Raw genomic sequence first — 22,843 nt, forward strand, 5'->3', positions numbered from 1 at the left:
GTGAATAGTTTGTGTCTTTATTCTTTATCGTCACGTTTCTTAAATTAAACTGCTTTAGGTGCGACAATGCGCTGTTTAGTGAACACACTTGTTATATCACACATACTTTTAGTGGACTTAATAAAACTTTGTAGACTAATCCCTTAAAAGCGGCTTTTATTTTTAAGTTTTGACAGTATCCTAGCGATCTTAAAGCTGGTAGTTTAACACTCTTATTTGTAAATGCGGATTCATTGATTATAAATGCTTTTGAAATATTAATATAACTCTGTTGTACTTGACTATGTTAAGGTGATGCAACGCCCGGTTATACTGCGTTTCTGTCTAAATGTATAGTTTCTAGAGCCATGGCATCATAATGATGGTATTAAGAGGGGGAATAATTCAAGTAGGACTGTGTATGACATCACTGAAGGACTAGGTGGGAAATGCACGGCCCGCCACTGGTTATGAGACACTGGTGTTGTGTTCCCAGTGGGAAGGATGAACATGAATGAGTCCATTCTGGGTTGAAAGCTCTGTTGACTTTTCTCTTCTTGGAGAGCGCCATGAGTAGTTATTGTTCTCTCCCTGTCTGCCGCTCACTCGTCTCTTCGTCTGTGTTTCTCTCCCTTTCTCCGTCTTCTCTCTCTGTATCGCTAACTCGTCTTTCCGTGTCACTCGCCTCTCGCCTCTGATCTGTCTGTATTCAGAGTCGCAATGTTTGCCGCCTGGAATGCACCGATTTGATTGGCTGAGTAGCATCACGTGGGATGGCTTAACTCTCATGTAATTGGTCTGTGAGTTTCCTGAACCGCTAAACCAGTGCCTTAAATACGAGAGAAAGCTGCGCCGGTTAAAATTGAAGCACCCCGTCAAAATTGAAAATCCCTCAATAATTTATTGATTATAGGTCCGGGTCCGGATAGGTCTGGGTCCGGACTCGGCCCGCGCTCCACCAGTTAGTGACCCCTGACTTAGGGGATTGTTTTCCCCACTGACCTGTCGAACCTCATCTGGTTTATTATAGGAAACATTAAAAGGTAATTTATCATTTATGTGCCACTGAATTTAGGAGTTTTGCTTTGGTGACTCTGAAGTGTGTGTGTGTGTGTGTGTGTGTGTGTGTGTGTGTGTGTGTGTGTGTGTGTGTGTGTGTGTGTGTGTGTGTGCTCTAACACAGCCCATGTGTAATGCCAGTGATCTGTGACCAGCATGGTGTTAAAAGCAGTTTAGTGTGCACACTTGGTCTCACACACACACTTTGCCAGTCCATTTATCTTTTGACACATTTCACGCTGGCAGACGCAGACAGGTAGAGCTGGTAGATCTTCTCTACCAGCTTACGGCTGTAAACAGCAGCTGATCATCATCTCATTAACTATACCGGATTCAGAAATCACAGTAAAACTTAACTCGTATGTCGAAAGGGAATTTTTTTCTAAAAAGCACTGCAGAAATGTTTCACACACCATCCCTTCACGTGTCCTTCCTCCTCCCTCCATCCTTCTCTCAGACCAGTCAATATCTCAGATGTGTCTGACAATTTATCATTTCTCACAGCTCATTTTTCACCTATCGACAGCAGTGTTTTTTATTCAGTCTCTGCAGTATTAAATCTCTTAGCAGGTGCCAGGTAAGTGGTAAGGTAGGTGCAGGTAAAGACAGACCAAAGTCTGAATCTTCTCTGCTATGGAGGAAAAAACTCAACTAGAATTTAGTTTCATTGTCTTTCTCTTCCTTCCTTCCTTCCTTCCTTCCTTCCTTCCTTCCTTCCTTCCTTCCTTCCTTCCTTCCTTCCTTCCTCTGTGTAGTTTGTGAACTCCTCTTTTGTGAAATCCATTTTTAGAAATCGTTAATGACGATGTCCTATTTTGGCAAAACTATTTGTGTTTTAGGTGAGGGGAAACAGCTGTCATTTGTATTCTAATTAAAATAAACGTTGTTTTTTGATTTTCAGGATTTCTTCTACATTAGCCAAACAATATATTTGCATTCAGTAATTTCCTCTCCATGTAGCAGTTCTTATTGGCAGTGGCTGAGTCATTCCTACGCTGGATTCAGATTGCCTTCAGAATCTTGAGGGATTCACAGGAAGATTATGTACACATTTAATTCAGCACAATGTTAGCTCATCAATATCCACCTCACTGTTTAATGTTGTACTTTTATTTTTAATTTTTTTATATTGGTACGAAGATAATATCAGATTTTCTTTTAGTCACCAACGTCATTTTATAATGAACTATTAATATAGTGACGGATTATAACAAGTGTCAGGGCAGCAATTAACGCTTATTTTCATTTATCTATTCATTTATTGCTTCTCTTTTTGATAAATCTAATATTTTTTAAGTATATAAAGTGTTAGAGAATATTGCAAGGCATCATCTTCAATGACTTCTGAACCCATAGAAAACAGCAAATCCCAACACTGGAGGAGCTGGAACCAGACGATAGTTTTGAATGAACTTTTCTAAGTGATTGGAAAATCAACAGAAAGATAATGGGCAACTTTTTTATTACGATCGTTAGAATTTATCATGAAGAAAATGTGAAATCTTATCTGGTTCTTCTTCAATGTGAGTGTTTACTGAATTACTGAACATCTCACTATTTTCTTACATTGTAATTAAGTGATTCAATGATAATTCACTAAACAATTTCCAGAATGATATGAAACAGGAGAAGAGGTTCAGATATAGGATAGTTTGAAGTCTATCATAATGCATAATGGGGAGGAAATGTAAAAGTATAAGAACGTAGTGAAGGACAGGAAGAAGATAAAAGGGGAGGGGGAGGAAACAAAAGACAGAGATGTCGACAGCCACAGAATAACTTGGCTGCACGCTGTTACCACAGCGATAGAGTCATTAACTGCAGTCTACTGTCTCCCCTGACACACACACACACACACACACACACACACACACACACACACACACACACACACACACACACACACACACACACACACACACACACACACACACTGTACAGGTGACAACAGTTGTTGCTCGGTGCCACAGCTGCAAAACCTCCCAGATCAGAGCTTGCACACGCACATACACTGTAACTATGTCCCTAGTAGTATCATGGGATGTCATTACGATCCACAGCATCCTCTCTCACACACACACACACACACACACACACACACACACACACACACACACATTCTTCAATTAATTAGTATCTACACAACCGAAGTGAAGTAATGCATACAGTGAATACATTAATGCACTAATGATACACAGTAAATGGAATGAAGTGAGAAATACTACATAAAAACCAACATGGGACAATTCTGTGTTATATAGTTTATGAGACTTGATTTATGATGAGTTGGGATTTTATTGCATAAATATTTTGGTTTGTTTTCAGAACAGATAAAAAAGAAATGAACACAAAACAACATTTTTGTCATAAAAAAAAACTATTCATGGGCCGTAATTATTAATTATTTAAGCCCTCTGCAGTCCTAGGGGTTCATCCATTGGTGGTGAGAGAATATTTTCTGGACAACTATATCTTATGCTAGTTTATACTGGGCAGTGGATAATTCCTGGATTATTTCAGTTTGTGCTTCTAGTATAGGAACAGAGGACTGACTGATGCACTCGTGATGTCGTCACAAAATGGTTCAGCATGTTTGCTTGTCTGATCCATCAGAACTGTTTGGCCAGTGATGCTGTAACTCACTGGAAAACATAATGGTAAACCTAACAGTATAAATTCCAATTCCAATTAGGGCGTGGCTCAAAATATTTAAATTAGTTATAGAATCGATTGCAGAAGATTGCAAAAGTATTCGAGCACAAAGAAAAACAATATTCTTTATGCAGGGCTGAATTAAGACAATATCCTTCACGTCCAAGTATTTGATTCTGGAGCTATATTTAAAAAAAAGTGACCTTACCTGTTACCATTATAAAGCCTTCGCCTGCCAAGAGTTGAACATACAGATGCAGACACTTAGAACTGCCAGCCAACTGCCAACCATATTCCAGCCGCTGGGAGTCTACCCCCCTCCTCCTGTTTCATGACAGGGTGTCTCTCAATTCCACTGAAAACACACTCATTCATTCATTTGCAGGGTTTCGCCATTAAATTCATGGTTCATTCACAGATAAAAGCTAAAGTACACTGAAGAGCCATTTGTCTTTGTTTAGGCCATGGCGCAGTATGTTACCCAGACATACAGCAGTTGCCGGAATTTCAATAATGTTTGCCGCCCCTCAGTTGCCAAAAGTTATTATTCACATATTTTTAACAGCATAAACCCTGATGTGTTCAGTGGTGGAATGTAACTGCATATATTTACTAAAGTACTGTACTCTTGATAACACATATTAAACTGCACTACCGTTTGTACTCTTGGATGCCAATGGAACTATTTGTATTCTAAAGTTTTATTTACTCAAATTGCATTTGGACTGAACTTGACAGAATTTATACTTTTCAAGTTATTGATCCCTTCCAAGCTTTCAGAAAATGAACAGGAGCAAGACTGGCATTGTCCTAATAAATCATTTAAACTTTACCAGTCAAAAGCTGACTTTTAAAGTTTAAAATAATGAACATATTGTTTTGAAAGACAAGTAAAGGCTTGAATGGACTTTTTGCTCAAAATTCTTCAATAACGTAATTTCAATTTGAAATAAACTTCTGTGTCCATTTCCTCTGTTTCACACGGGACACTGGAACCTTTTTCTAACTGTGACCAGGGATAAATATGAACACCTAGAGCAGGGGTGTCAAACTCAAATACAAACTGGGCCAAAATTTAAAACTGAACAAAGCCGTGGGCCAAGGTTGAACAAATTAACCTTTTAATAGGGACCCAAACAAGTTTTGCATTGAATATTGAACAAGCAAGGCTTATATAACTTTATAGTGACATGCAAAATCGAGTTTCAAATAATAATAATAATAATAATTAAAAAATATCAATGGCATATCAAATAAAATTTAAATAAAAATTTAATGCCTCTTTTCTATTTGCAAACTTCTGAGGTAAATATCAAAATAAACTTTTTCCACAGGCTAATAATACATTTGAAAATAAAATAACAATAATGAATGAATCAAACATTCAAGCCTTGAAGTAGCAAGAGAAAGTGCATGAATAAAACGTTAATTATTGCTCAGTTTGCTACACTGATTTGCTTTAACACTAAATATGGAACAAGCAACGCTTATATAACTTAATAGTGCAAAATCAACTTTCAAAAAACGAACGAAAAAACATCAATGGTATATTAAATAAAATTTAAATAAAAAATGGAATGCCTCTTTTCTATTTGCAGCCTTCTGAGGTAAATATCAACATTAACTTTTTCCACAGGCTAATAAATTTGAAAACAAAATAACAATGAATAAATCAACCATTCAGGCCTTTTTACTGCTCAGTTTGCGACACACTGATCTAATCTGATGTGCCCAAGCCAGATACCTGGTATCTTTTCTTGGATACTAGTTCATTAATGTCGGGGTTCAGGCTTTGAGCTGAGGCAACCTTCATCTTCACCTTGAACGAAGGTGTTCATCAGTCAGACGTATCCTGTGAGACGTTTTCGTCATCTTCATTGAGGAGAAAAGTTGCTCACATAGATAAGTGCTGCCGAACATGGAGAGCAATTGAGCAGCTTGGGTGCGGAGCTGAGGCATTGTGTCAGGGATGAATTGTGGAAACTGTGCGGCGCCAACAGCATCATACTTTGACTTCAGCGTGTCATCACACTGGAGTTCAATCAGCTCCATTTGGAGGTTAGTTGGTGCTTTTTCCACATCAACTGCGAAGGGATTACTAAGCAGTTCAAATCTACATTTCTGACCATCAAAGTCGCCAAACTCAGCGCCGAGTACACTGAGTTTTTCAGCAAACTGTGCGCACACGGCGGTAGAGATCTGCGTTGTTATGGTTTGGCAGCAGGGGAAATGGCCAAGGTTTCCTTGCAGCAGCTGATTCTCTCACAGGCAGAGTTTAGTTTTAAAAGCTCTCACTGACGAGTACATATCTGTGATGATGCGGCCCCGCCCCTGTAGCTGCAGGTTCAGCGCATCAAGATGGCTTGAGATGTCACACAGAAAGGCCAGCTCACACAGAAACTTTTGCTCCCAGAGCTCTGCTGTGTCCTTCCCTTTGCTTTGCAGAAACTGACATATTTCTTCACGCAGCTCGAAAAATCTGTTCAGTACTTTCCCGCGTTTTAACCATCTCACCTCTGTGTGATACGGCACGTCTGTGTGTTCCTAACCAAACTCGTCCAGAAAAGACTTAAACTGGCGGTGATTCAGACCTTTGGCTCTTATAAAGTTAACAACTTGTGTTACTGTGGTCATAACATGTTCCATCTTTAGGGCTTTAGCACACAGTGACTCTTGATGTATGATGCAGTGATAAACAGATAGCTCACCTGCACAGTTCTCTTCCCGCATCTTTCACGAATCCTGCCCACCAGTCCATTCTTTGTACCACTCATCGCTGGCGCACCATCAGTGGTTAATCCCACGAGTTTATCCCACAGCAGGTTTATTTCAGTTACACATTTGCAAACCTCCTCAAAGATGTCCTTCCCTGTGGTTGTGCCATGCATGGATTTAAATCCCAAAAGCTCCTCCGTAACACACAGATTTGAGTCGACACCGCGGATGAAGACTGACAGCTGCGCAGTATCAGACGCGTCAGTGCTCTCGTCCACAGCAAGGGAAAAAGAAACAAAATCTTTTCCCTTTTCCATCAGCTGGTCATGCAGATTGGTGGCAAGATCACATGTGCGCTCAGCTATTGTGTTCCTGCTCAGGCTTACGTTTGAAAAGGCCTGCTTTTTCTCTGGGCAAACGTTCAGCATGCACTTTTTAACAAACTCTCCCTCATTAAAGGGTCGGGTTGATTTGGCGATTTCTTCTGCCACGATATAACTTGCCTTTACAGCAGCCTCATTTTGTGCTGTGACTTTTTTGAACATATTCTGTTGTGAAACCAAACCTCTTTTCACCTCCTCTACTTTCTGGCTCCTTTGAGTCGTGTCCAGGTCCTTGTACTTGTCCTGGTGTTTCGTGTCATAGTGTCGCCTAATGTTGTACTCCTTAGTTACCGACACGTTGGCTCCACAAACGAGACAAACAGGTCTGTCTTTTACATATATAAACAGATATTCTGTCTCCCACCTGTCCAGAAAAGTTCTGTTTTCTGCCTTCCTTTTCGCCATTTTTGGTAGGGGTGACACTGACAGTTGTAGAATGAGGCCGCAGCACGTCTGGGAGAGAGGCACGGGGAGGCGGGGTGAGCCGGCCGGCTTTCAGCAGAAGCGTTGCGCAAGAACACGGATCGCTACCGACACAGAGGAGAGAGCATGGCTGGCGCGCCAAAACAACAGCAGAGCATTATGGGATTTGTAGTATTAGCGGTGAATGCGGTGTTACAGCGGCATCGCCGCTGTATAATACCGGCGGGCCAGCTCTAATGTTATATTGATATTGCCTCAAGGGCCAAATGAAATTACACGGCGGGCCAAATTTGGCCCGCGGGCCAGAGTTTGACACCCATGACCTAGAGTATTTCAGCAGTGAGTGAACACTGACTCTGTGTTTAGCTGGAGTGCAGAGTTAGTCATTTGTATAAATGTGAATGTCTCTCTTGACCACACCAATTCTCATAAAGAACTACATCTCTATCTATTCTCACTGGTGCTGACCCAATAAGACGATTAGTGTATCAACAGAAAATGAACAGAAAATAATTTTAACAATCGATGACATTTTTGTCATTTATTTTTCTCTGTTTCCAGCTTCTCAGAAGTGAGGATTTGCTTGATTTGCTATATTATTGTGGGTTGAATATCTTTGCTTTTGTTGTTTGTATTATCCTCTTGTCTTTTGGACTGTTGTTCAGGCCATAGGAACATTGGTAGCTAGTGTTGTGTGTTATATGTGCATTAAAACCTCATCATATCCATGTTGAACAGTAATGTGGTTCTACACTAGAAGGAAGACTGAGAGAGTGTCTCATCTCTGCCTCTGATAGAGGGGCGACTTCAGGAAGGTCAAAGGTCCCTACTGGACACAGCCCAATCACCCCCTCCCTCACACACATTTTCTCTGTGCTGGCAGGCATTTCTCTCCTTCAGGATTCAGAGCCCTGCAGACATGAACTGATTCCTTCCAATCAACAATGTATTAAACTATGGACAGATACTTGTAATGGTATTCAACATCAGTTCCTCAAGATGTTTCTTGGGAGGAAGCATCGCAGGTCGTACCCCTGTGAGGGGTCCACAGCAGCTCAGATAGTAGGAGGTCAAAGGTCAGGCGGACCCTCACCTCACGATGTCATTAGCCCGGTGATGATTTGGTTAGCTGAAACGCTAGCCTCCCCTGCTAATCTAATATCTGAGCCTTGAGGTCGTTTGGGTCAGATCACATTTCTCCTCAGAACAAATGGAACTTATGGAGAGAGAGATGGTCAGAGCGGCAACACCGATATTATTTTATAACAGACAGAAGAGCGAAGTTATTGTCCTAATGGTATTAATGTACAGGAATGTATTTCTGCTGGCTCCCTACATAAACATACAGTACATTATGACACCATGGTATGATGTAGTTTATTTAAAGTATAATGATATATAATATATGAGTTTTCAGGCCCGTGGGGCAGATTCAGATGGTGATACTGATCATATCAATGGTTTTGTGCTTGAGTCTAAAATTAAGCTTTTGGAGTTTACAAACTGGATTTTGTCAAAACTGACCAGTCTTATGTGTCGTGCTGCCTTCAGATGGCTTTACCTGAAGGATTTTATGAACTGAAGTCTATATTATAGTCTATATAATATATACTATATAGTCTATATCAGTGGTTCCCAAATGGTGTGCCGTGGGATTTTGAAACAATTAGGCCTATCCCCTCACGAAGCAAAGCAGAGGAGAGGAGAGAAATGAAGTGCACATAAATGAGATAAATAACATAAGCGTTTAATTTATTTAATAAAAGAGCACCTGTTCAATGTGAAAAGTGAGTTGTGAATATAAAAAAAAAAAGAAAACGTCTTGAATTTCAGGGGGGGAGCAGCGCAGGGAAACACTGTACTTTATCGGTACTTTGTCCTACACACTTATTTCACAATATAGAAACAATAGGTCTTATATGCGTTGGCCTAAATATAAATAAAACAATCATAAAAGAAAAAAAAAAATCTTTCAAAGCGAACCCGTTTTAGCCATTTGCGCATGGTGGGAAATATTAGAGTGTGACACATCAAAGGCTCTCTGCTAGTGTGAAAGAGAATAGCTTCTTAGGACTAGGCTAAATAAATGTTCACAGAGTGATAACAGTGATACGATGTGTTATAGAGGGGATTTTTCCCGGATTTGAACTCAGGTGTGCCTTGAGATTTTGGCTTGGTCTTTGGTGTGCCTTGGCCACAGAAAGTTTGGGAACCCCTGGTCTATATAATAGACTATATAGTCTATATAATAAATACTATATAGTCTATATAATATATAATATATAATAAATACTATATAGTCTATATAATATAGACTATATATTCTACATTCTGCACATTACATTCTGATTCACTCTATTCTCCCCTCTGTTTTCTCTGCTTTACAGTGATTTAAATCAGGAAAGTGTTGAGATGTTCTCAGATGATTTGTCTTGTTACCGCAGCGATCTGCTCGTTGTGTCTAATCAGCTCGTATTAACTGTCAGACATCTTAAATTGACCAAGTACTTTAGACTTGACACAACAAACTATAAATCTGTCATCAAACCTTTTTCTTATTTCTCCTCTCAACAGAGAAACAACTCTTTCAAAGTTATAGATGGCATTTTTATATCAACTGTTTCCTCTCCTCTCTACCATACTGATATATAATATAATCATTTTTATTTTTTTATCCAAATGAGAACATTTAGCTTTTTTTTTTTTTTTTTTTTAGTTATATTTTTGGGCTTTTTCATGCCTTTATGATAGTGGGAAGTGCAGATTGTGAAAGGGAGAGAGAGAGAAGGGGAATGACATACAGCAAATGGCCGCAGGTCGGACTCAAACCTGTGGCCGCTGTGGCAAGGACTCAGCCTTTATATATGGGTCGCCTGTGCTACCGGGTGAGCTACTGGGACGCCCAACATTTAGCATTTTGGACATAAACTTTGCGGGGCCGACTGAAATAAATGTAGAGATTCGGTTGAAGTTCTGAAAAGTCCCATTAAATATTATAGTAAAAACCCAAGACGTGCAGAGGCTATTACCATTCTACAAGTTTTGTCTTTGCGGACCCACACGTAGGGAAATGTACACACAGTGAAAAAAAGGACAAAAGGAAAATGGATGAGAACATGTTTCATAATAATAATACTTTATATTTTGTAATGAGTTTGAAGTTGAGGTGGCAGTGACTGTTATCACTTGCTCAGTCTGCTTCATCCAAATTGAATAATGTATTTCATTTAAAGGATGTAATTCGTGCATTGATGCACTGATATAATGTTAAGCTTTGAAATATCTCAAAAGTTGATCCGTCTTTCATTCCCCGACTTTCCCCTGTTTGAGTTATCGAAATTTGAATTGTTCTGCAAGATGTCCCTTATCATCTTCCGTCGTCTTCACCTGCCTCACCTCTTCTTTTCATCATGTCTCTATGATGGGAAGATAATTGTCTCTTCCCTCTCACTCTAAGTTGTAATGCTTTTAATTTGAGTGTAAATCTAATTCTGTCGGATGGCTTTGACTCCTCTGTGAGCGAGAGGAAAGTGCGACTAAGCTGTGGTGGCTTTAATAATATCAGAGCGTCTGGCCAACGGAGCTGGAAAAGTGCCATTTGGATCACGTCATGCTGATGCTGGAGAACGGCTAGAATGCTGAACGCTAGCTGTACTGTAGAAACATGTTTAATAAGTTACTCCGTCGTCAGGTAGGGTAGGAATAGGGTATCCACTCGTTATCAATACATTGGCTGTAGGATTCACCGTCAGCCGACGTAGCCTATATCTAACGTACCTCTAACGTAGTCACGTAGGTATTCACGTACTATATTTACGTAGGTAAGTATTCACGTACGTATTCCGTATTCACGTATGTGTAACGTAACGTCTGCATATCTTATGAAGCACACGTCGGGTACGTCTGGTAATTTTGAACATGCTCAAAACATCAGCGTTCAACAACGCACCCCAGCGTAACACAGTGAGCTCTTAACGAATACTACTTATACCTTACCTTATATCAACGTTAACCAGCGTGTTGCCGATATTTTGTATACGCCATATTTTTGTATATCTTATGCATTCGTTGGGTATTCGTCTGATACATTTTGTATAAGTAAGTGATACTCTATCAATAGGTTAGACATGCGTATCTGTATATGTTCACTTTTCCGATCCGATGAAAAGTTGGACGTATTTGGACTCTGACAAATTTTCGTATGCGCCGGCATACGTTTCTGTCATACGAATATGTGTGACGGGGCCTTTAGACAGTATTTGATTGTGCAACACAGCTAAAAGTGTTTACTTATCCTCCAACACTGATTCCATTGGAACAAAAGGATTTTTGCTGAGAAAGTTTGCCCTTTTAAATGCTGCTGTTATCAGTTCTTAATGGATAAGAAAAAAGACGCATCTACACTTGGACTATCTGACTAACGGATCATTTCAAAAAGGTTCTCACATTTTTAAACATGTTTGTCATTGGCATAGGATGTGTGTACAGTGTTGTTATATAGCTACTTGGATTCTTTGGTTCATAAAGTTCTCGTCTGGTCTGGAAATAAATGAAACTCTGATTGTCAAAAGGGTATTTTGCAATTCACTAGGGGTGCAACGATTTATCTGCCAATATTCGCCTTGTTGAGTGCCAAGGGGCCATTGCGCCACTTTATTCCCCTTGACTGATTTGCCGTCACAAAACTTTACAGGTGTGTAGTTGAGATCAAAATTAAGTCTGATTTCTAAGAGCGGTGTGGTCCGAGCAAAGGTGGCAGAGGAAATGTCGGCCGTGTGGGAGTATTACACTGACTCGGAGAAGAACAAATAACAATAAATAACATCGTATCGGCCCAGAATTTCACAATCGGTGCATCCCTTACAGGGACTGAAACTAATAGCGGTCATGGAGTATAATTGATCTAACAACTGATGAATGATTAGCAGATATAAATCAACAGTATGTGTAGTAGGACTAGTTAAACCCGCACTTAGATTTTGTGTGGTCTCCTCTTCCAAACTTGTATCCAGTTTGTTTGTGGTATCTCCTGCGGACGCCCCCTGCCCCTCCCCCTCCCCACCCATACCATCTAATTAAGCGCTGCATTTCCAGCGAGCGCAGATAGCTCCCCTGTCTGTGTCTTAAGACAGTAAAATACACTTAACCTTCAGATGGACTCGGGCCAGTTCGAAGGGCAGCCGCCATTTCAGGACTAAAATCTTTTTTCTCTATCAACTTAATTGTGTTTTTCAATTATTTCCCCAGATTTTCTGTCTCCTGACATTTGCCGTAAGGACAGTGGTTAACCCCCCACTCTCCCCTCCTCCCACAACACCAGCACTCTTTTGTTTTATGAAACTTTTTCTTGATCGAGAGACATTTAGGGGCTTTGCTTGAGGCTGCCGTCAGAGTTACATTTCTATTTGTCAGCTTGTTTTTGAGTTCTTGTGTCTTTTGTCTAAATCTTTTCTCTCACAACATTTTATTGCCTCCCTCCTTTGTTCTCACATCAGTTTCCTGCTGGTATTGATCCCCTTCTCAGTCCGTGGTGATCATGTTTTACCAGTGTCCCATAGATTACCAATGGAGGCAGAGTGGAGGTGCATCATGGGAAGATGGTGGGGCTGCAGCTCGAGCGGGGAGGGTTGGGAAAGTTGTAGGTTTGATTTCCCTGGCAGGGTTACTAGAAAAGATAATATGTACAGTTTTAATCATAAATCTATGTAGTGTAATATATACACAAACTGTGTGTGTGTGTGTGTGTGTGGTATAAATACTCTTTCTTAAAGGTGAAAGAGTTCTAACGGTTCTTGTTCTGCTAAGTAGCATTTCAGTTTTTCTTTTTTCCACCCTGTCATTTCTAGAATCCCAATTTTTGCCGTGATTGCATAAACTGCACAGGTTGTTGCATTACATCATCCATTACACCGCCCTTTTTACAATAGATTCCTTGCTTTATGGATAATGTCATTTCAGCCAGAAAGCATTTTTATCCCGATCTGTCGGTGGTTTTTATGAAGATTTAGCCGAGCTGAGGCTATCTCGTCCGTCCCTCTTTAGTTTATTGGGTTATGTTTGGGAGCAGGTTGGCCAACAAATAGGATTTAGATAGAATGTCATTATAATAGATCTGCCGGTCGTGAAGAAAGCAGATCGATAGGCTTCAAAAATCAATCAGTCTGTCCACACGGGCCGAGAGGCAGCATGTACACACAGACAGGAAGTGATGCTACCTGACGACCGTCACAGCTCTCAAATGATGAAAGTTCAGCGCATCTGCAAGTCTTCCAAACATCTGAGACCGTTTTTTATGGCTGCACCACTGCGTCAAATATAAAGTCGTCATGACCTGTGTGACATTTTAGTTGTCATACATTTGGGAGCTCCTAGAATTTAAAATAAAAGTTTGAACCTGTAAATATATTCCAATTCATATTTTAAAACTAGAAAGCACTAAAACTGTCGGTCTCTCTGCTCGCTTTTAGTTTATAACTGTCACCAAGTATGTCCAGGAGTCCGGTTGTGTCATCTTTGTTACTTTATTTTGATAGTTTTCAGCCTAGGCCTTATTCTTATAATTGTTTCCGTTTGGACTATTCTGCGGTTTTCAACAAAATGTCTTGAAAGGCTTTGATTACATTTTAGGGGTGTGCTGATCAATCGTTGCATGACCCATAATCAGAATGGCTGGGGTCAAACAATTGTCCTTAATATTGGTCTAAGAAGTGTGGCGACACAATGAAGTCATCGGTACTTTAACAAAACTGAATTCATTTGGATTTGGAAATATCATGTCGAGGAATCTTTTAGTCAGGTTTTGTTTTAAATGAAACGCTTACAGAAAATCAAATACATTTCCGCAGCTTCACAATTTAGTATTTTCGGAACTGATTTTGGTGCATTTTTGAGGCTGAATTTGACGATGTTTCCAGAACAGCAGCCATGTTTATTCATTTTGAATATCATAAGTGAACAGCAATGGTGCCCATCCAATCAGGCGTCAGAATGTGTGACGGAACAGTCCCATTACTTGTTTATTGACTGTGGGCAGTGCACACACCAGTGCATATACACATTCACAACACACATTGACACTTGTCCTCTCCTCTGTAAGTACGCTAAGAGATTGATTATTTCTGAAAGTTCAGGAAGGGGTTCACACATGGTTGTTTTCCCACCCCTGTCTTGTGAAAAGATTTAGGTTTATTTCCGACTAAATGTCTTTGAACCCTTCAGACGACCCTTCCATTGGTCTGGATCTGTCTCTCCCTCCCTCTCTTTACTTTCTCTTTCTCTCTGTAAATCTCAACTTTTTAGTGATTCTGGTTGGGAGTCTATCTCTAATTCTGTTATCTACTGGCCCAGTCTGGCCCGGGGATGGATGCCATCTGTAATCCATTTATCAGAGCCGGCCGCTGGGCTTTTTTCCAAATGACAGCTGGCCCTTAGCAATCTCATTATAAAAAGCACTAGGATATAATATGGAAATATGGGGGGGAGGGGGCTCCTGAGGTCTGAAAAATGGACCGAGAAACAAACATACAGTGGACAAAATATTAAGACACAATTTTTTAAATGCATACATTTTTTTATTTTTGAATTACACACATTTTTTTTTTTAATGTAATTATTACAAAAAAACATCTTATTCCAGTGTCTTCATAAATGATAAGAATATGGCAGGTATTCCCTGAGTATCAAAGGCACTTTAGCTCTGACTCGATTGTTTTTATCACCATGACATTAGTTAATAAGAAATCGCATGGTATAAAGATGTGAACTTTAAGTCTCTGTCGTAAATATTTTGTATGATTCAACCTGTTTTGAGGCTCGATTTACACTTGTCATTTCAAGTGTCTCATTGATGAAATCCAGATGCGATATTAATACACTTTCATTTACACTTAGCCACATATAAGCCTCTCCATGGCCAGATAACAAATCTGATCGTAATCCGTCTTGGTTTTTCTGGGTTACATGCCAATCGAGGTCGCACCTTCTACGGTCCATGATGGTAGTAAAGCCCCTGAAGCTGTTGGGTAGCTGCCAGACTAAGAATAACTTAAGCAGTTTTGTTTCAACAATCAACAAGAAGCAGTAACAACGAGCAAGCTTGCAGCTATCCGTATATTTACACATGGATAAATTGTAATTATGAACTTCAAGCCAGACAAAGGTTATAGCATGTTCACAGGCTCTCGCTGAGCTGATCCCTCATACACATCATTCAGCAGACCGTTCGACTGCTGCCCTGGTGCAACATCTTTATGATCATAAGTGTTAAAATCACTGGATTGTTTATGTTGTCATTTTATTATGTTGTTTATTGTGTACACATCTATTGCACATCCTGGGAGAGGGACCCCTCCTCAGTTGCTCTCCCTGAGGTTTCTTCCATTTCCCCCCGTTAATTGTGGAGAGTTTTTCCTTGTGCGGTGCAAAGGCCCCCTGAGACACATTTGTAAATTGAGGTATTGGGCTGTATACATAAAGTTTGAATTGATTTCACCACATCTTCCTCCCTACACAGACTTCCAAGACTTTGAGTAGAAACATATTTGTGAAAATTTGAAAACAAATGTAATACGGTAAGAAATACATCTCCCTCAAAACGGTATTGTGTGTGTGTGTGTGTGTGTGTGTGTGTGGGTGGGTGTGTGTGTGTTCCCCTGCAATTCAAATCCATAATAATGCTGTCCTCGCTCATATAGAGAGAGAAAATAAGGGGATGTGGGATGGTGTGTGTGTGTTACACACACACACATTTTATGTAGTCCTTATTGTGCCTTTGATCCAAGGGGTGTAAGGAGCTCTCATCTCCCACTGTGATACTCATACAGACACACGCACTGCAGCAGTTCCCCACTGTGTAGACCCTGTCACACGCGCACACACAAAAGAGGTTATTTTGGGGTCGTCCTGGTGAACACAACGGACAGAAACGCCCACACACACACACACACACACACACACACACACACACACACACACACACAGGTTTCTCAAGTTGCACATGTCCAAAATTCCTTCCAGAGGTCTGTGAACATGACCGTGTGTGTGCGTGCACACTGTGACAAAAGGCTTTCATTGGGACAATAAGGTGTGTGTGTGTGTGTGTGTGTGTGTGTGTGTGTGTGTGTGTGTGTGTGTGTGTGTGTGTTAAACCCAGGACAATAGAAGTGTGCCTGTTCGGTTGTTATCGGCTCAGTGGAGACTCACAGGCCTGCTTTTCTTTTTTACCGCCTTTCACCATGAAAAGTAAGAAATGAGAGCGGGGCTCCCCCACACTCCGTCTATTTAGCTCAAAGTGTCAGAAGAAGGAAATAAACAGACATTCAGTATCTTCAAAAATAAACTGCAATGTTCCTAACTCGCATTTGCAGGTCAGATTTGTGTTTCAGTTTCCATATCATGTGAGGACATTAGATGGAGCTGTTGGCAATTGTTTACATCCATGATATTAAATAATCGTAGGAGGCATATTTAGGACATGAGACAAATTTAAATATAATGACTTTTGTTGTTTGAAAATATGTGAATCGGTTGTTATTTTTTACATTTGTTTGAAATATATAGCTGGCCCTCAATAACCATGTTACACAGTGAACTGTAGTGAATGTCATTATATTGTATAATACTCAGCTTTTGGTTTTGCCTCACTTTAATTGAAAGGAGATTTTTAATGTTTTTTTTATTTAACACAAATTAATTAATCCGTTTGAAATTCATTATAATTGTTCAGGTATTACAGTTGGGGTCATGAGGAATTTTGGGAGATAAAAAAGATTCAGAATCCCTGCTATAAACTGTCTTGTACTGTAATATATTATTCTGTAGTATGCTCCACTGCATAGCATGACATTTATTTCTAAATATGTTTGCTTTGGGACTCACTAACACATGGTTTGGGATCTGCAAGGGCTGTGAGGCCTGAAGAGGCTTAAAATGGCCTTGAAATTTAAGATGTTGAGTTTGAAAATTATTTCTTGACCTTAGCTATAGTAAGTAGATCTTGAGTTAACTAAAATGAACTTGTATGTCATTTGAAACAAATTACCATGTTGAAAGTTCTTTTTTACTTTGTAAATAATAACTCAAAGTCCACTTACTAGCTTTTTCCAGGCTTCCACAGCCTCTCATGGTCTTCATCAGTAAATAGAGTTTGTCTAGCTGAGATGGAGCTGTCACCATGTGAAGTATAGAACCAAGTAACACAATAACTACCTTGAGACAAGGCGGAACACTGCTAACTCAATGGGAACCACCACAAGACACTTCTTCTAATTTCTCTCTCTGTCTCTCTAACAGGCTGTTTGTCCAACCTTCCACCAAATGCCAAGAAGATCTCAAACTCGTACGAGGAGCGCCGTAAACAAGCCACCGCCATCGTGCTGCTAGGGGTCATCGGGGCTGAGTTTGGCGCTGAGATTGAACCTCCAAAAGGTTCAGCACGGGCTCGAGCCGGGGGACAGGCGCCTGAGGGCTTCGGACTGACGAGCGGAGGGTCATCGAACTACTCGCTGGCCAGACACACATGTATGTACAGTGATGACATGTATACCATATTTACATTATGGATAACCACAAATGTTTTTTGCGTCCCAAGGTAGGCATGTAGGGAAGCCTCCCAGCATGATTGTTACTGGTGTTTGGGGGTCATTTCTGTGTGTCTGACTAGCTTTGCTGCAGTTTAGAACGGGTTCAGCTTAACTGGAACTTGCTGGGTTTTAAATGCAACTACATGCTAAGTTGGACCTGGCTGGATCGATGAGCATGTAATCAGCTGGACAACAGCTAAGTCTGAGAACACACCAAAGTCGGAGGAACCACTTCCCACCTTTTGGAAATATAACCATCCGAGGAGCAAGTGAATGCAGCAATGGTGGATGTCTGGGCTCTCTGAATGCCATCTAGTTTTGGTATAATCTTGTTATAGCTTTATCATTCTTTCCTGTTTGTGCTGTACCGCCAATATTTCCAGACACGATATTATTATTTTTTTAACCAGTGGCTCACTTTGCATGGCCTCCTCTGCACATACAACAATGAGGGCCTTTGTTTGTCCAATAAGCATTTCCCATTGATCCTTTTCAGATGATCTCTTGGGATTGCAGTGTTAGTCGGTAGAACGAATTGCCTTTCCTGGTCCCCTAGAGATTGTATCCTACTGACTTCTTTGATCACCTGACCTTTCGTCCAACACCACCATGAGGTTGACAGTTTTGGCTTTGAGTAAAATAGCACGACAACTGTTCGATGGATAGCCATGAAATTTGGTACAGGCATCCATGGTCCCCAGCAAAGGTCCTGATAACTTTCATGATCCCATGGCCCCGCCTCACATTCAATCAGATACTTAAATGTTTATTGGTTCCTGTTTTGGTCCAGATAGATGTTTTTTTTCTAAACTCAGAACTACACAACTGATAAAGTAGAAACTTCCGTGTTGGATTAGAGGTGAGGAGAGAGATGGGATTGATTTTCACCCACCAAGCTTGACACCTTAAGAAGCTTGGCACTGACTTCCACACACACTCGCATACACACATACACACATACACACAGGCTCACTGGGTCCAGCCTGTGCCACGCTGTGCCTGCAGCGTTGGACCTTGGTGGGCATCAAACCTGCACTAAGCAGAGCTGCTCTTCCATTCTACTGCTCCTGAGCTCTGATTGGCTGCCTCTGGGGTCATCCGCCCAGCGACAGAGCCTGTGCTCCCACTGATAGACTGTGGAGCGTGATGTTGGCCCTTTACACAGCGGTCATCTCACCTGGGTGGACTCATCGGACACACACACACACAGACACACACACACACACACACTCAGAAATCCCAGAAAACCCCAAGCCCATGTCATCAGATGAAAACAGCTCAATATTGAATTGATCCCCTTGAGTAGAGCTCCACCCTTTTAAAACCTTTCTCTGACCCCTCTGGCTGGGTATCATTTGGACATTTTGACCCTGTATGACCAAAATTCTCATTGTCATAAGTGTTTAATGTTGCTTTAACATTAGGCAGTCAGACTAAAACTTTGTCCCGATAAAATACAATATAAATTTAGAAAAGTCTGGTAGTCCCATTGGCTATTATGGGGACGATCAAGGGTCATTTCACTTTGATGGTTGAGTGTATTTATTGTAACAGGAGTACACAGATGAGGGGCTATAATTAAATGGAAGAAGAAACCAGACGAATTCAGGCAGAAGCAGAAAGACGCCACCCCTCAGGAAGTCTGGTGGTGCTCCTGCTGCTCTCCACAGCCAACTGAGGAGGAAAACTTTTGCAGCAGAGAGTTAGGTCACCCGGGAAGTTGACCCGGATGCAGATCCCTGAGCAGTTAGCCATAATGGCCGTTCCAGGCGGCTTCTTTCAGTCAGACTCTCAGACAAGTGTTCGAAATGATTGATCATGTTTATTTGGAAAGTTGTAGGAGGCTTGCCCTGAGACATGTCATTTTGACTACAGTATGTCCTGGGGAATGGAAATGGGGAACGAACAACACACACACACACTTTTTTTTATAGGAGTTCGAGGCTGTAACGTCATGCTACTCTTGCAATTATTCGTGACAGACAACAGTCATAATTCATATAGCCACTAGAGGTCCTTGTGACTTTAACTCAAACATAGGTCATATTTAGGCATTTGAGCGAACAACTGATGCTGGAGGACAGTCTCCACTAACTGAACTGAGGAAGCTGCTTCTTTAAAAAGTCACCCTGACTCCACGAAGCCTACTGCTCCTTTAACTGACCACACAGAGTGGCTGAACCCTGTAAAACTTGTTATTACTTAATTAATAGCTCGAGCAGACAATGATCTGTAAAAAGACTGTGGTGGAGGACTTTTTCTTTCTTTCTCGTGTGTTTTGCTGCTTACATTGCTGCCCTATTCCTCTATTTTATCCATCTCCTCTTTTCACTCTTTTTCCAGCTCTCATTTATTCTGTTATTTTTCTCCCCTCCATCTCCCCCTTCTGCTCTCTCTGTTATGAAATTGAGAGATGGATCGCTGTTGTTGGCGTACAGCGCTGTGTGTATGATGAATGAGAGCTGTCCACCCAGAGAGAGGGAGGGTACAGTTGTCTATACAGCAGAGTATAGATTGATGTTTTCATATGGCGAGGGGGGAAATGTAGGTAAGATAGAGGGGGATATTGAGCTTAAGGAAGCTAGGAAGGAAGGACAGATGGTGACAGAGAGAAGGGAGGATGTTATTAGACAAAATAAAAGAGACAAACTGTACATCAGTGTATCATCTCTTGACAATTATGCTCACAGTAAATGTCAAAATACCTCGTGTCCCCTCAGAGGCCTATACACCGTGAATGCTGGCCTTTTAAAACATTCATTAGAGCAGATTGGTTTTATTTTGTATCATAGAAAATTGAACAGGGACAAGCACGTGATGGAAACCAAGCCTTGTTTGAGGTTTGAGTTGCAGTCTTTTAATTACGTCATCTTGTTGCACCCTCCTCCTCTCTGGAGGATTAGCACCATCAACTGATCTTGATCGCCTCTACTCCCATCAGTAGTTCAGGGAAACTGGCATTCATTTGCTTTTAGTTCTTTCTGATTGTCTAGAAATTGTCATAAATTTGGATGGCAGCTCAGATGTTTCTGAACATACATTTCTAAAGTAACCAAGTACCTCACAGTAACCAATAATAAATAAATAAAAAGTAATGATTATTGATTATTTTTTTCATTGCAGTGAACCAGTTGTTTAGTATTTTTCAAGAAAATTCTCAATTTAGTGATATTGGTTAGCGAATATTTAATATTTTACTTGTTGCTTGTTGGGTTGTTCATAGTAGTGACCAGCAATATATTTTTAATTTGAGGCTTTGAGTTAGAGAGATAATTGACAAAATTGCACACTTATTAATGATTAGCAAATAATTGAACATAGAAAGAGTTTAGGTAGCTAAATCTTAGGCTCATTATTGATTAGCCGGATACGTTTTTTTTTTACCTTTCAGTATTAGCCACGTCTTGGCTATAAAAACTTTAGTAATTGTCTGCTTACACCTTACACATTTGGGAATAGCAAAGTGATTTGCTTGTCCTCACAAAATAGGTGCTGGAAGCTTTGTGATGGAGAGATTACTTGCAGTGCTAGTTGATGCAATCCTGTAGCTAGTGATCTTACCTCCTACATGCTAGTTAGCCAGGAACATGCTGATGCTAGGCGGTACAGTAGCCAGCCAAACAAGCTAGCTTGCTAGCTGGTAGTTAGCGGTGGATGTTTTCGACACAGGTGTTCTTTGTGTATGCAGTGGCTGTTGACCAAATACTACTTCTATTATTTTATAAATAAATTTTTTATCAAAATGATATTCACAATAGACACATAATTTCTTCTTTTCTTTCTCACTCAACCTGGCTCTCATTCTTTCTCTTTTTTTTTATGGTCTTTTCTTTTTTAATTCTTTCTCTCTCTCCCTCTCCCTGCAGCAAGTCCGATCCAGCTCTCATCCACTTACCAAGTCCCCTACATTGATTTACCTTCACCTCTCATTTAAGCTCAAACAGAAGAAGAGAGAGAGAAGGGGGTGGGGTGGAGGGCAGATGGAGGAAAGAAAGTAGAAAGCCTGTTAGTGGTCGACTCGGCCTGGTAAACTTTAGACATCACCAATCTGTCACTATTTCATACTCTTTACTTCCCTCCCTCCTTTATTCCTCCCTACTTCCTTCTTTTCTTCCCCCCTCCTCCTCCTGCTCTAATCACCCTCCCGGTGTTAATGTGACATGTTTACTGCTCTAACTAATAGCTCATTATGGCCAACTGATGCTTTGTCAATAGCTATTGGTTCATTCGGGTGCAGGCCTGCATTTAAACAAAGATGTCCACCGTGAGAAATGGTAGGACCCCTCACATCCTGCTCACTGACTAGAGGGGAGAGGTTGAAATTTGAGTCTCTGGTGAAGCCGCCCAATTACAGAACAGCAATTGTTAACGACCATCTTTATTAGTCCAGGCCAACATAAAAAATAGAGCCTTCGATGTGTAAATGTGGTTTTCATATTAGACCTCCGTCAGGTTCAACTATAAACACACACGCACACACACACACACACACCTGCTCACTCACAGTCACTGCGCACAGCGTTAACCTTTTGACCTCATACCCTCTCAGGCCCGTTCTGTGTTGGAGCGGTGCGCTGGTTGACTGTGGAAAGAGCACATACACACGTATTAACAAGGGTTTGACTGATGACCTTTTGCCCCTTGACCCCCCACACCTGGTAGAATAGGACACAAACTTGGTCATCGACCCAGTTTATTTATTGATCATCAGTTTATTTTAAACTAATGTTAAGTTGATTTCCTATGAGAAGCACAGCAAACATAAAAAAGATTAATGTATTAGAAATATAATACACTACGATCCCCCTTGGACAGAATCTTTCCAGCTGCACCAAGCAATTTAGAAACAATTGCTACAGAAATAAAATTAATATTTAAAGAAAACTGTTAAAAATATCAGAACCTTTTTTGTGGGTCAACTATGGTGCAAATTCAAAGGTCAAAGTTCATCACTGCTGATTTTTATAGTCTTCTGTTTGTATGTATATTGATGTGTGTTACAAAATCCCGATTGAGTTTAGCTCTCACTGGTGTTTGCTAACGGCATTCTGA

General features: G+C 40.6%; 1 protein-coding gene across 3 annotated transcripts in view; it reads left to right on the top strand.

The window, feature by feature from the left end:
• The window catches only part of wdr7 (WD repeat domain 7), a 109,756-nt gene that overhangs the window by 64,836 nt on the left and 22,077 nt on the right, over positions 1-22,843 (top strand). For all 3 annotated transcript variants that reach the window (XM_029444250.1, XM_029444249.1, XM_029444251.1), the window contains exon 23: positions 17,502-17,729. In XM_029444250.1, the coding sequence (XP_029300110.1) occupies positions 17,502-17,729 (228 nt within the window). The remainder of the gene's footprint in view (positions 1-17,501; positions 17,730-22,843) is intronic.

This window comes from Cottoperca gobio, chromosome 12 (genome assembly GCF_900634415.1).
Source record: "Cottoperca gobio chromosome 12, fCotGob3.1, whole genome shotgun sequence".
NCBI lineage: Eukaryota > Metazoa > Chordata > Actinopteri > Perciformes > Bovichtidae > Cottoperca > Cottoperca gobio.